Raw genomic sequence first — 13481 nt, 5'->3', positions numbered from 1 at the left:
TAATTACTCTGGTTAATATTTCCAGAATTATGTTCAATGGGAGTGGTGTCAGTGGACATCCGTGTCTTGTTCCTGAGTTTAAAGTTAAGGATTTTGGTTTTTTCCATTTAGTATGATGATGGCTGTTGGTTTTTCATAAATGGTTTTTATTGAGTTGAGGTAAAGAATATCTACTCCAATTTTCTGTATGGATTTTTTTTATCATGAATGAGACAAACACCAAATTCAAATAAGTATGCATGAAATTGTCTCCATGTGTGATGGAGGAAAGATTTATTACCATTAAATTTCATAACATGTTTTGAATAAATGAAGCAAAGCAGAAATATTCAATATAACCTATCACAATTTTGTTAGTGTAGATGATAAATAATGAAGACTTGAGTCTTAGATCTCTAAAAGCATCTTGTCTTACAATTTTGAGCTTACATATATGTAGAGGTTCTTGTTGTATAAACAAATACAAACTAAAAAAGAAAACCAGTTTCAAAAATTAGAAAATACAAATTAAGGGAAAAGAAGCTACCTACCCATCACATGTAGCATACAGTATAATTACTATAAAACATTCAAAAACTTGGGCTGGTGAGATGGCTCAGTGGTCTAAAGCATCTACTTAGAACAAGCTTAGCAAAGCACAGGGACCACGGTTCAATGCCCCAGCACCACATGCCAGCCAGCCCCGCCCCCTGGTGGGCTGAGCTGGCCACACACACACACACATACACACAAATAAATAAATTAAATAAATAAATTTTTAAAAAAAATCAAAAAGTTAGGATGTAACAGTCAGAGCTGTAATGCTGGGCACCGAGAGGTGAAGTCACACAGCCCAGCTTTGAGCCAGCACACTGAGGGCTAGAACCACTGGCACTTAGAGCCCGCAGCCATGGGCATCAGAAGAGTGGCTCTTTGCAGTTAGTCAGCTGCATCTGCATTGAACCAAAGAGTCCCCAGGTGTGTTCATTACAGTGCACTGCAGTCATGTCAGGATCTTCATTAGGTGCCCTGGGACACCGCTGCTGCGTGGAAAGAAGGCGAAGGCATCAGTGGGAGAAAAAGTTTTGTATCCAGAATTTTCCATGCACATTTCCACCTTGTTTAAATGTAGAAGGAGAAGGAATGGTGTGGTTTTACTTTAACATTTTGTTTCAGTATTCTTTGAACATTATCAGTTTTGCAGCTACGAAACACAAAATAATTGTCTGTGTGATGGTGACTGATATTTCCTTTCATTTCTCTTTAGATCCACTAAGCAGATATTATCTTTCCTTTAAACTATCTGACCCGCTCATGAAACACTTTTGGAATTTCTAATTTTTTTTTTTCAGAACTCTTCACGCATAAGATGATTAACTCCTGTGCATGGAGACAGACTTGTTCTGTTTAGGCCACAGTTCCTGTCCTGAAAAACTAACCACTCTCTAGAGCTGAGATAGTAAACACTTGCACCCCTTTAGATGTCTAGGAGTCCACCCTTCCTAATCTGGAGCTATGTCGTCTAGCCCTCAGCCCTGCCGGGCCTCAGCTGCAGCCTGTGGACATGTTGCGCTGCTCAGGGTGGGGCCTCTGTGTCAGAGCAAAGGGAAAGAGACTCTTCTATGAACTGCACCCCAGATACCACAAACTGTACCTGCAGCAACACAGATATTTTCTTGGCCTTACTTCCTATCCACTTGGGTTCCTACTTAAACTCTATGATGTTGAATCTTCTTGATTATCCAGAAAGAGGACAAGGTGCATGATTTCACTTTCCAGAGATTTCCAGTAATCATGAATCATTCAGTGAGGAAGGGAGAGGCTTGAGGACGAGTGGCTGTGAGAACAGAAGGACATGAGTGCTCAGAGCTGGGCTAGCAGGAGGCCTGAGGTCACCTCTGCAACACGCAGAGAGGAAGATATGCAGAAGGAGTAATCTGCATTACATTGCTGAGAAGTACTTAACGTTTTGGAGTTGGCGCTTCAGCTCTGATGTGTAATGTTTTAAGCCCTGGGGAGTCATAGCCTCTAGTCTCCAGGCTTGGTCCGGCCCACAGCATGGAGCCCAGCTCTCCATCCCACCAAGCTCTCGCATGCTGCATGGGAGTACAGAGGCAGAGCAACACTGCCCCGTCACCTTGCTTCGAAGACTGCATACCAGCACCGCAGCTGGACCCGTTTGCACTGCTTAAAGTCAATTGAGGGGATAAGAAAATGTCCTAGCCAGCTCTGTACAAATCAACATGTGCAAATCGGGTGAGGTCTAGTCAAAATGGGGGCAGTTGTCTTCTTTCAAGGAGAGTTCTCCAGATCCTCCACAGAGGCTGTTGTTTGTATTTCCTACCCTTTATCAGAAATCTACTTGATTTCTTATGAGAAGGGATGGAGACAGCATTTTGTGGTTGGTCTCAGCTGCAGGGGTTGCACTGGCTCTCTGCACATGTCCTGCACGTTTTGGTTGACAGCTAATGCCCACCTGCCCAGCTGGCTGGTCGTGCCCTAATTCCTGCCTCAGAATTATTTGTCCAAACTTCCATGTGCTGCAAATTGATCTTTGTCTCCTGTAACTTACATTCCTTAACTAAAGAAATGGAGAAATTTAAATTTGACTACAGATGATTTTTTTTTTTTTTTTGGTGGAGCCAGGGATTGAACTCAGCCCCTTGTGCTTGCCAGGAAAGCACTTATTTAACTGAGCTATCTCCCCAGCCCCTGTTATATTTTTCTCAGCAGTGAGTAAACTGGGTTTTTTCTTTTTTCTACATTGGAAGCCTTAAACAATTGAGCCTGGATAAGATACGGAAACTTCTGACAGCTATATCTAAATTTTGGCACAATAGAAAATGCCTTAAAACTTGGAAGCTTTAAATTAATTAAGACCCATAATTTCAAGTGAGAAAAAAAAAACCCTGGAAATTCAAAGCTCAGGTTAACTGGTAAGCAATCTCTTTCTATCTATGTATTTCTCACTTTGTTACAGCTAGGAATCTTATCTTCAGAAATTCTAATTTAGGAATAAATATTGCTTAGCACTGTAAAAAGGAAAATAATATGAAGTGAGAAACCTTTTAAAAGCTTGTAAGTGATAAATTTAAGTCTCTGTTTTATGTATGTCACCATGAATGTGTGTATTATATGTAATGTCTATGTGTACACTTGTGTTTGTAAGTTATTTAGAGAGTACCAGGTTAATCTAAAACTATGTGTTCAATAATTCAGAAAAAAATTAGCCATTCAGGACAAAAATATTGGGAAGAATGCCATGGAATCCACAGCCAGCCAGTTCACACTCATTACTACAGCATGTACGAGATGGTCCATGAGCAAAGTTCTCAAGGGATCATCACAAAACTTCAAAGAAACTGTTTACAAGAGAAAGAATTGGTGCTTAGAGGTGATCTGTGGCCTGTTGATAAAAGGCTTGATGATACCTAACTTGGACTTTTGGGTCATTTTGGATACTATTTGGAATACGTGTTGTGTACTCTTGAGAGTTTGTTAGCTACAGACAGAGCAGGGATCCTGGGACCAGGGCCAAGGTCACCTTGAGGCCCTGGTCCCAGGATCTCTCTCTTTATCAGATGGAAATAGTCAGAAGAATACATGGGTCTGTCCTTGTAGGAGGCCCTAAGTGGTGCCTCCTTGGTCACCGTGAACTTGCTCTAGGAGGGGGTGCCAGGGATGGGATTTGGGAGCGGGGCAAAAGCCCACATCCTGGATTTCACAAGTGATCAGAATATTTATTGAGGTTTGTGTCTTAAAGTATGTAATCTTTGTGTATAAGATATAAAGCACATTTATAAAACGTGTGTATGTATTAAAGGAAGGATTTTTAAAGGAGCAATAAACTCTGAAATTTTACGAATAACTTTGTGAAGGAATAGATAGATTTAGAGCATTCTATGTATGTCCCTGGCATTGCACAAGATGTTACGGCTTTTTTCTAAACATACTTAATAAAGTAATGTTCTCTTGCTTGGTAATAACTTAATAGCATTAAAATCTGCTGTCCCTGGTCCCAGCTGTGGGCTCTGAGGCTCCACTTCCTTCCGTGCAGCAGACTCAGGTGAGTGCTGCCTTGGCCTGTCCCTCTCCTGGGACGAGTGCTGGCACATGCAACTGCTAGGGCTCCTTCTAGGGCCACCCATTGTGCTCGTGAGTCTCTTTAGGCAGTATGTGGCCTCCCTCACAGCAAAGGGGACAAGGAAATCCTGGATGGCCAGGTGCTCCCCATCAGGCGCAGGACAGCCACAGGGCTACGCAAACCAAGCTAACAAATCCCAGAAGGACTTTGACTTCTTTCAGAACACATGTAAGTGCCAGGCCTCAAGCTTTGCATAGAGAACAGAAGTTCACTACTGCAGTAGACTTTCAATCCTGTGTGCTTCGCAACACACCATTACGCAGGCCACTATGAGGTTAGGGTTTCTTCATTTTTTTGTACCTCTTGGTTTCAGTTAATTCCCTGAAAAGCACTTTAGTAAAGAAGATTTTTTTGTCTTAATGTAAACATCAGATCCTTAAAAGCCTAATTTGTGTTTTCTTAAGTTGTTTTTATGTATTTATTTCTATTTTTTTTTTTTTTTTAATGCAGGGTCTCACTATGCAGCTCAGACTTGTAGTGCTCCTCCTGATTCCTGCCTCCCTAGTGCTGGGATTACAGGCGTGCGCCACCACACCCGGACTCCATCAGCAGCTCAGCACACCTGTGGGTGGGGCTGGCACAGCATGCAGTGCCAGGGATCAAACCCTGGTCCCTGCACTTACCTAAGCAAGAGCTTAGTTTGCTGAGTTACACCACTGGCCCTTGATTTGTGCTTTTTTAAATACCCAAATACGCATGAAAAATTCTTTTAGGGTACAAAACACTGGGAATTTATCTCCTTTTCTACCAATGAAATAATATTTATCTTTGCTATAATGATAGTTACCTGGTTTCAACCAAAAACAAAAGAATAATGCATTGGTCTTTTTTTTTTTTTTTGTCACTGAGATAAAGCAGCTTGCTCTACTTATGGGGGAGAAAATGATTTATTTGGCAAAAGGTTTCCACTCATGATCAGCAGGTTCCCAGGAAGGAACATCATGGTGAAAACACATGGCCATAGCGAAGTCGCCCAGGTTATGGTGTCCAGGAGGTAAAGAAGAGGGAAGAGGGCAGGGAGCAATGTGCCTCCCCAAGCAGGAAACCAGGGACCCGCTGACTCCACCTGGGCCCCTCCAGTTAGCAGCCCTCCATGTCTGACAGCGCGTTAGTCTAAGAACGAGCATAGCACTCCACGATCCCATCGCTCCTTCAAGGGTCTCTAATCTCCAGTTGGTAATTAAGATGAACTGGTACAAACAAATTAAGATTAAAGCGTTTTTCTTAAAAAAAAAAATCCTCCGATTAATTCAATCAAGAGCAGATCATATCAGAGTGAAGATCTGTCTTATGAATGTGTATAAGTCATAAATTTCCTGGAAGAAAGCCGAGGAGTCCTTTAGCTGAGGGAGCCTCGGCATGAGCCGGGGCAGCATGGGAAGGGAGTTCTTGGGGCATTCACAGAGCCATGACACTTTCAGGCATTCACCCATGTTGTTATTTTTGAAGTTTCAGATTGGTTATCAAACCACAAAGCTTTGCTCAGATCTGTATAATACCAAAATCATCAGTTCATTTGCCCAAATAAAAGTTATGTCCTTTGTTATCTTATTTGTTCTTAGAATCTTTAGGGAGATCCTTTTTTTGTTACTGCTAGTTCAGGAAGATCATTTACTTGATTTCAGGAGTGAGGTGACCAAGATCGCAGTCTCCCATTATTTTCTGTCCCCCTGTGGTCTTTTCCTGGGGAGCATTATCACTGATTTCTAGGCCACCAGAACTCTAGGACATAGGTCAGGCCTGCCACGACCTTCTGCTTTAGACCCATGATGACATTTAGTGCAATGGAGTCTCTTTGCTTTTGGAGGTGAGAAATCTGTGGATTCCACAAATCCCTTGTCTCCTGATAGCAGGCTGTGCCAACACTAAGCCCTACCCTGCCAAAGTTCATCTCAGGCTGAAACACAGAGCTCATGGTTGGTTCTGTAAACTGTCCGGGCATCTCCTGGAGCGCAGCAAAAAACTGGACCAGCCCAGGTCCTGAGGGGCAAGACAAGTGGCCAACCCAGAGCACACGCGAAGCATAATATGAGTTGCCGTGGTGGACACACCTGTGGTCTCAGCGTTTGGGTGGCCAAGACAGGAGGATGGAAATTTGGAGCCCCAGACTGAGCAACCAAAGAATTAACAAGACATTGTCTTAAAATTTAAAACTATATATTATTAAAGACTGGGAATATAGTGCAGTGGGCAGGAAGGTTCCAGGTTCAGTCCCAGAAAACAGCCAAACAGAATTGCTTAGTAAAGGGCTATGAAGCTTTACCATTTGTATGTGTTAGGAACTGTTAGCTTTGCTGATGTCTATAGAGTACAACTCAGGATTGGAAAACCAACTGAATAGACGGTGAGGTATGGACTAATAGGAAGATGGAGAATTTTGTTTGACTTATATTTTCCTTTACTTAAAATGTTTTTATTTATTTTAAATAATTTTCAACTATGTATTTATTTATTTATTTGGTACAGGGCCCAAGTACACAGCTCAGACTCATAGTGATCCTCTATTCTCAGCACCCCCAGCACTGGGATTACAGGCATGTGCCACAGTGTTGATTTTGGGGGCCAGCATGGCAGGCCCAGGGTTCTGGGGACAGCATCGTATGCAGTATTGGGCACTGAACCCGGATCCTTACCACCGAGCTATCACCCCAGCCTTTCCTTTCCTTTTTAGGTGTTTAGCGATAAGAAAATATTACTTTGAAGGAAAAAGCCCATTAACTGCATATATGCTTGACAAAATGAATTGTATTTTGTGTCACGATTTTTGTTTCTCTGAGCTGTCTTTATGGTCTTAATATTGAGTGATTCCTCATTACAAACCTGACTCCAGGTGGCAATAGCTGCACATATTTTAATAAAATTTGCCTATTTACAGCCCCACACTCCCTTCTGGTGATGTCTGGTCTCTTCCCCTCCACTTCTCTCTCTGGGATATTCCGGTCTCCCAGTGGTGCCATCCGCTGGATGAATCTACGCCAATCATCTTGAAGATACTGCTAGGAGAAATTTGAGGCAAAAACCAGTGCAGAGGCAGGAGGTCACAAGCTCTGAGCCCTCAGGTTTTGGAGAATTCAAATCCAGATAGTCCAGACCTTTGTCATCTATAGGAGAGGCATAAGGTTTTCCTCAGGGACAACCTGTTCTCTAGGGCAGAGCACTCTGGAGGACCTAGAGCTCAGCCTCTTAGTGGGTCCATGCTGAGTTTGGACCAGCAGATGTTGATCAGGAAGATATAGAGTGAAGAGCTGGGAGCTGAGGGTCGAGACTTTTCACGTGACCCCTTGGTATGATGTGTTGCTTCTGATAGAAACAGCATATTCCTGGCCATCCTGGCATCTGAGCAGAAGCTTAAACTGATGCTGTCACTATTAGAACTAGTTCAGTGTACACAAGATTACCATGGTTAGTGACATAGAAAAGCCTGAAACACAAAACAGAGGGTTCTCCCTCATACATATTCATGAGAGGATGTGAATACAAATGTTTACTTTCAATTTATACCTCTATAACACTGTTGAATGAAGCTGTTTCAAACAATTTTATCTCTTTCTGGAGTTGATCTGAAGTGATTATCACAAAAACACTACACCTCCGGCAAAGGTATGGTACAAATTAAACAGTCCCCTGGTCAGGCAGAAGTAGATAACAACGTAGGGTGTATTAACACAGGAAGTGAGCTGGGGGCCCATCTAGTCTGGGTACCAAGAGCAGCCACAAGCGGACTTTTGGGTGTAGCACAGAGCAGGTGTGAAGCACTGTGCCTGTCCACACTGCACAGTAGTACACACCGGCATCACCTTCTTCCACACTCCGTAGTACAAATTTGTTGCTATGCTCTGTAGCTTGGTAAGCATTGTATTTCCCTGGTTTGAATCCCGAATCCAGCACAGCCTTGGAGCTGGAGAAGTCATAATAGAGAAGGCGCTGGGGGACCTGCCCCTCCTGAAATCGGTACCAGTGAGTGTAACTCCTTCCTGCTCGCAGGTCACAACTGATTGTAAGATGTGACCCAGGATTCCTGGTGACTGAGACCATTCCCCCTTCCATGTTGGAAGGTGTTTGACTGCCTGCTGGGGAAACAGCACAATATTAGAGTTAATGGCATTCTTTGGCCTGCCTGGAGGAAAAATATCTCAAGAGCAACTATGCCCCCCACTTACCAGCTGGCAGGAAAGCTAGAAGCAGGGCCCCCGCCCACAGCATGGCTAAACTTATCTTGGTTCTTACAAGGAGAGAGACCAAATGAGACCAGAAAGCCCTCTCCAAACACCAATCCTACTGAACATGAAGGGCTCCTCACAAGAGTGAGTTTGCATTGGTCTTCTTGACAGAGACAGGCAGGAGAAGTAGCAGAGGAACGTTCTTAAAAGACAATCCAGCTGGTGACCGAAAGGGGCGGTGCTTGGGAGCAGCCCCTGCCTCTAGGCGTCTGCGCGCTCCTGCAGCGCCGCCCTGTGGTCGCCGGCAGCAAGTCCTCACCGGAGGAAGAGAATCCTGAGGCCCTGAGAGCTCCCGGACTGAGGCTCACTGAGTGTGCACGTGTTGTGAGGTTCAGTCTGCATCACTCGGCCTTGTCCCTGTGGGAACAGTGACTTCATTACAGTGTAGCCTCCTTTGTTCATGCTGCCGTCATGTTCTTGTCGCGAGATGAAAATTTTTCTTTATTATCTTGGTATAGTCACCTGTGTGAGTAGAGTTTGGGGCAGTCACCAACCACACATCGGATAATCCCTGTATCCACATTATTAAAAGACACCAGAGTCGATGATGCTGATGCAGGTGACGCTGGGCAGAGTGAAAATGCCCTGTTCGCACATGCACAGCTCAATTTGTTAGGTGCTCTCTTTATCCGTGAGTCAAAAGGATCTTCAGGTGGGCTACCAAGATTTAGCTGAAAAATTCAAAGGGTTTGGTTCTAAGAAATATTCGATACCTATTTAATTCCATACAAAGTAAAAGTGTACGTTGGCAACTCATATAGTTTTACTCTCCCTTTTTATCTGAGTATATTGTTTACATACATAATTGATTTCATTTCGACAGATTCACACATGCAAGTAACAAATTTTGATCATTTTCACCCCCTCCCCGCCATCACCCACGCCTCCCTGCCTCTCCTCTACCTTCCCATTTGGGTAGGTGTTCAATGAGTGCATGTTGAACACATCTCTCCGCCCATTAACCTGTACTCGCAGAGTGTCCTGACCTCTGTATTTCATTTGGACTCTGTGATAGAAAGCCAGAGGTTTAAACTAGTATAACAAAACATGGTAACACTCAAAGGTGATTATCCAGGTACCCTCATTTATTAGTAAATTTAAATATATGCTTAAAGATCCATAAAAGGAATATGGAAGACATGTTGTTGCCAGTCATGGTTTTGGCTTTTCTCGGGTAATTTATCTTTTGCTGTGGTGACTTCAGGGAACACACACATGTCAAAATTTGTGCTGTTCATCCTTTGCCCCAAGGAACCATGTGTGCAGGGACAGGGGATAACACTGAAGCGGCAGAGAGCAGAGGGCTGGCCATGGGCAGGATGGTCCTGTGGGTCTTCACTCACTGCTCTCTGGAACCAGGGTGTCTACCTGGGACAGCCTCCTGGTCTGTAAGTGAGGGAGGAGGGTATTGCTGTCACAATAAAGAGCACAACAAAACAAAGGGTGAGATTCATTTAAACAAGTATGCCCATAAAGTCAAATCACACAACCAAAATGTCAAATAGGAACTACCTCCATCAGAGTACGAAAGCTAAGCATTTAAAAGTAGCCAACACTGGGGCTAACAGAGAAAGAATCCAGAAAGATACACAGGTGCATAAGATATTAATATAAGCTGAGCTGTACCTTCAGAGCAGCGAGGCTGATTAGGTGTTCAATAAATTCTCCTCCGGTAATTGTGTCACTGTATGGGAACACGTCCTCTTGAATCAACACTTCACCATTTGCAAATAGCATTTAGGTGCAATCAAAATGTAAGTGCCAAGCATTCCGATTTATCATTCATAATTTGCACACAAATTACTGAGAGATACATCACCTGGAGCAGGGGTTGTATGGAAAAATTGGTAGATTTATGAGAAACCATGCAAATTTCTCCCCATGGTGCTATAAATCCTATTAGTCTAAATTAAACGAACTTTAAAAATGTTAAGAGAGATTCTTGCTCCAGGAGTAGTAGAAGGTTCTGACATTTCAACCATCAGGAGGGTTGTGGAAGATTTGTATCCAGATCCTCTAGGTCTGCAGACTAGACATAAGGTTTCGGTGAGGGAGAAGTGTGTCCTCTTATGTCCTCTGACACCTGTCTTAGAGGAAACTAACTGCTCGAGGACCCCCAGACCTAGGCCCCTGGGGTGGCCACGCAGAGGGTGAGAGGGGTACAGGAAGGATCAGCAGACTCTGAGTGAAGATCTGGGAGGCAGAACCTGGTAACATGACCCTGGGATCTGCAGGAGCTGCCCTGGCCTAGAAGAGCAGGCTCAGAGCTGTCCTAGGACCTGAGAAAGAGCCTAAGCTGACTCTGTCATTCAAACATACAGAATAAGTGGGGCACACAGGATGTGACCATTGTTAGTGACCTGGGAGAACCTGGAAGATCAGAAAGAGCAGAGCCCTTCACAGGTATGAGTTGTCTGTAGATACCTTTTTAAAAATCTTAATTCTGTACCTGCATAATAATGTGGAATAAAATTATTTCTAAAATTAATCACTCAGTAGAGTTAATCTATAGTTAAAGTAACTACATTTCATTTGGGTTCATTGACAGAAAAACAGAATTCAAACTAATATAGCAAAATAATGATAGCACTTATAGGTAATTAGCCATATTTTCTCCCACCACTATTAATCAATTAAATACGCGATTAAAAGAAGCTTAAAGGCATGTGGTGGAACTGTCCCTATCATGGGGTAGATTGTCAATTGGAGGTCCACTTGTAACACCCAGCTGAACTGAATCCGCGTGGTGCTGGGTGTGGGAGCCCAGCCTGAGGACTGGTGCCAACAAAATAAAAATGAGAACTGGAGAAGAGGAAGAGGTACTGCTAGGAAGCCTTTGGGAGCTTGTGGTTCTCCTGGAGGCATTGTCATGCTGGTTTTACTGATATGAACTTGGCCGTTTTCATTGTCCCAGGAGCTCAGGGCCTTCTTGTCACTGAGAATGGCTACAGTTCACTTAAGGGGAGCTCTGGTCCTGACTGGTACTGATTCCTGGCTTCAGAGGGGAAGATAGTGCATTGCTCCATGTTCTAGAGAAGTTTGTTGCATTTGCTTTCCTGGTGTGTACTCGGCTGCTCTCATCATTAGAGGAGCTCAGGACCTTGCTAATGCTGAGGAGAGCTGTAATTTTGGGGGGAGATCTGGTTTTTACTTTTGAATGTTGCTTCCTAACCCTAGTATAGATTCCTCAGGCTTCTGGCATAGATCCTTCATCACACTGGCACAGACTTTCTAACATCCACCCCTGACCTTTGGGCCTTTCCAGAGCACGTCCATGAAATGGGCCTATAGGAGACATTATTGTTGGCTTCAGGCCTCCAATTAGACTCATAATGGGCATTTTTATGGGCTCTAGATTTTTAGGTGGACTCAGGCAGTGCATTGCACATGAGATCCAGGCCCTTAGCTGGATTATTTTGGTCTTTAGTGTGTGGACAGATTTCCTTCACTCATTTATACTAAACTCTTTGAGTGACTACTATAAAATAGTCCTATAAATTCCATGTCCTCTATATAATTGTTTCATTTGCAAACATCAGACTACAACACATGGTTTTGGCCTCTCAGGTAATTCATCTCTGGTGTAGTGACTTCTGGGACGTCGGACAGGTAAGGAATTGGGCTGTTTTTCTTCTGCTCCCAGGAACAGTGAGGACAGGGGACAGGGGCTAGTGCCAGAGCAGCCAGAGAGCAGAGGCCCAGGATATGTGAAGGACAGTCTCTCCGGTTCTCTTATCCTGCTACTTGGAGCCAGGAAGATCTCTCCTCAGACACAGGGCAGTGTTTTAAAAGTGAGGGAGGAGAGTATCTCTGTTTCATGGGTTTGGAATGGAATTCTTTTTAAAATGTCAAATGAGAAACTAATTCTACCAGAATATGAAACTAATTCTACCAGAATATGAAAGCTACAGTAATGGAAAGAGGCCAGGGAAAGAGAGAAAGATCTGTGGGGCCCAATGGAAAGAGATCAAGGTTACAGAATATTTTTACATGGATGAAGATGTGCATGTGGAACAGTCAGGCAGCAATTATTATTAAGTAAATTCTCTTTGGGGACTTGTCTACTCATATAGACGAGTTCTACTGAATTGCTGCCTCGTCACATCGTCTTGAGATACAAGTTTAGTACAACTGAAAGCAGAAAGTGTTCATGCTTAACACCAATAGGCTGCATAGAAGTTTCAGGTAAGTTACATCAACAAGGGCAGGGATTGTAAGGTAAAACTGGAAGACTTTAAAAGAAATATTCAAATTGCTACTTGTGAAAAGCTGCCAAACCTAGATAACTGATAAGGAGAGGTGTGCTCCACGCATATGCCACAGACACCATCTAGAATGGTGTCTGCAGCCTCTTACAAATTAATAAGAACAAACAAAAATCCCTGAGAAAATGATAAAGGAGTATTCAAAAGATGTTCATTAAGGAAGAAACATAAATGACACCGGCCCTCCTTGGAGAGAAAAATGCAGATTAAAACAGAAAATCTCATTTTTAAGATCACAATGATGAAGTTTAAATACATAGTGCTTTGGGGGCGGGAGATAGTTCAGTGGCATAAGTGCCTGCCCAACAGGGACAAGGCCCTGAGTTTGATCCCCAGTACCAATAAGTAAATAAATAGTGCTACATATTCCGTATAACTGCGAAAGTCAGTTCGCTCTTTCCTGCCTCAACTTCTCATGTGTTAAGTGCAGTTGTACTTGAACACTCAAGCGTGTTTTATAATGATTAAATAAAGAGATATTCCTAGAACAGCTAGTGGGCCCTAAATTATCATTCATCAATATTACCACAATTACTACTACAATGGTAATTGTTTTCAGGACATGGAGCAGGGCTTCTCCCATCCCCACCATCACTGCTGTGCCCCTAGAGAACAGCCCCTCTCCTTGTTGCTGCCATGACTAAGGTGGACCTAAAGGGAAGGCCAGAGGGATACCAGTGACCACTATAGTAGAGTCCCCAGTAGGGCACACAAGATGGACAGGTGGGACTAGTGACCTGAACAGTCCTAAGCAGCAAAAATATGAGTCAACAGGTGCTAAGTTATGTAAACCAGTGTTGCCCTGGGGACAAAGACACACAGAATAGAAGCAAGGTGGTGTCACCCTTGTTCTCTCCTTTTTTTTTTTTTTTT

At 43.3% G+C, this 13481-nt stretch overlaps 1 gene segment (V, D, J or C); it reads right to left on the bottom strand.

Annotated features, from left to right (window-relative positions):
* Window positions 1–7783: 7783 nt before the first annotated feature.
* Window positions 7784–8431, bottom strand: LOC111816365. The segment is given in 2 exon segments: window positions 7784–8190; window positions 8284–8431. Coding segments are annotated over 2 exon segments (450 nt in total).
* Window positions 8432–13481: the final 5050 nt, after the last annotated feature.

The sequence above is a fragment of the Octodon degus genome, unplaced genomic scaffold (genome assembly GCF_000260255.1).
Source record: "Octodon degus isolate 3935 unplaced genomic scaffold, OctDeg1.0 scaffold00031, whole genome shotgun sequence".
NCBI lineage: Eukaryota > Metazoa > Chordata > Mammalia > Rodentia > Octodontidae > Octodon > Octodon degus.
The sequence above is the reverse complement of the archived record's forward strand: the minus strand, read 5'-3'. Positions and strand labels throughout refer to the sequence as shown.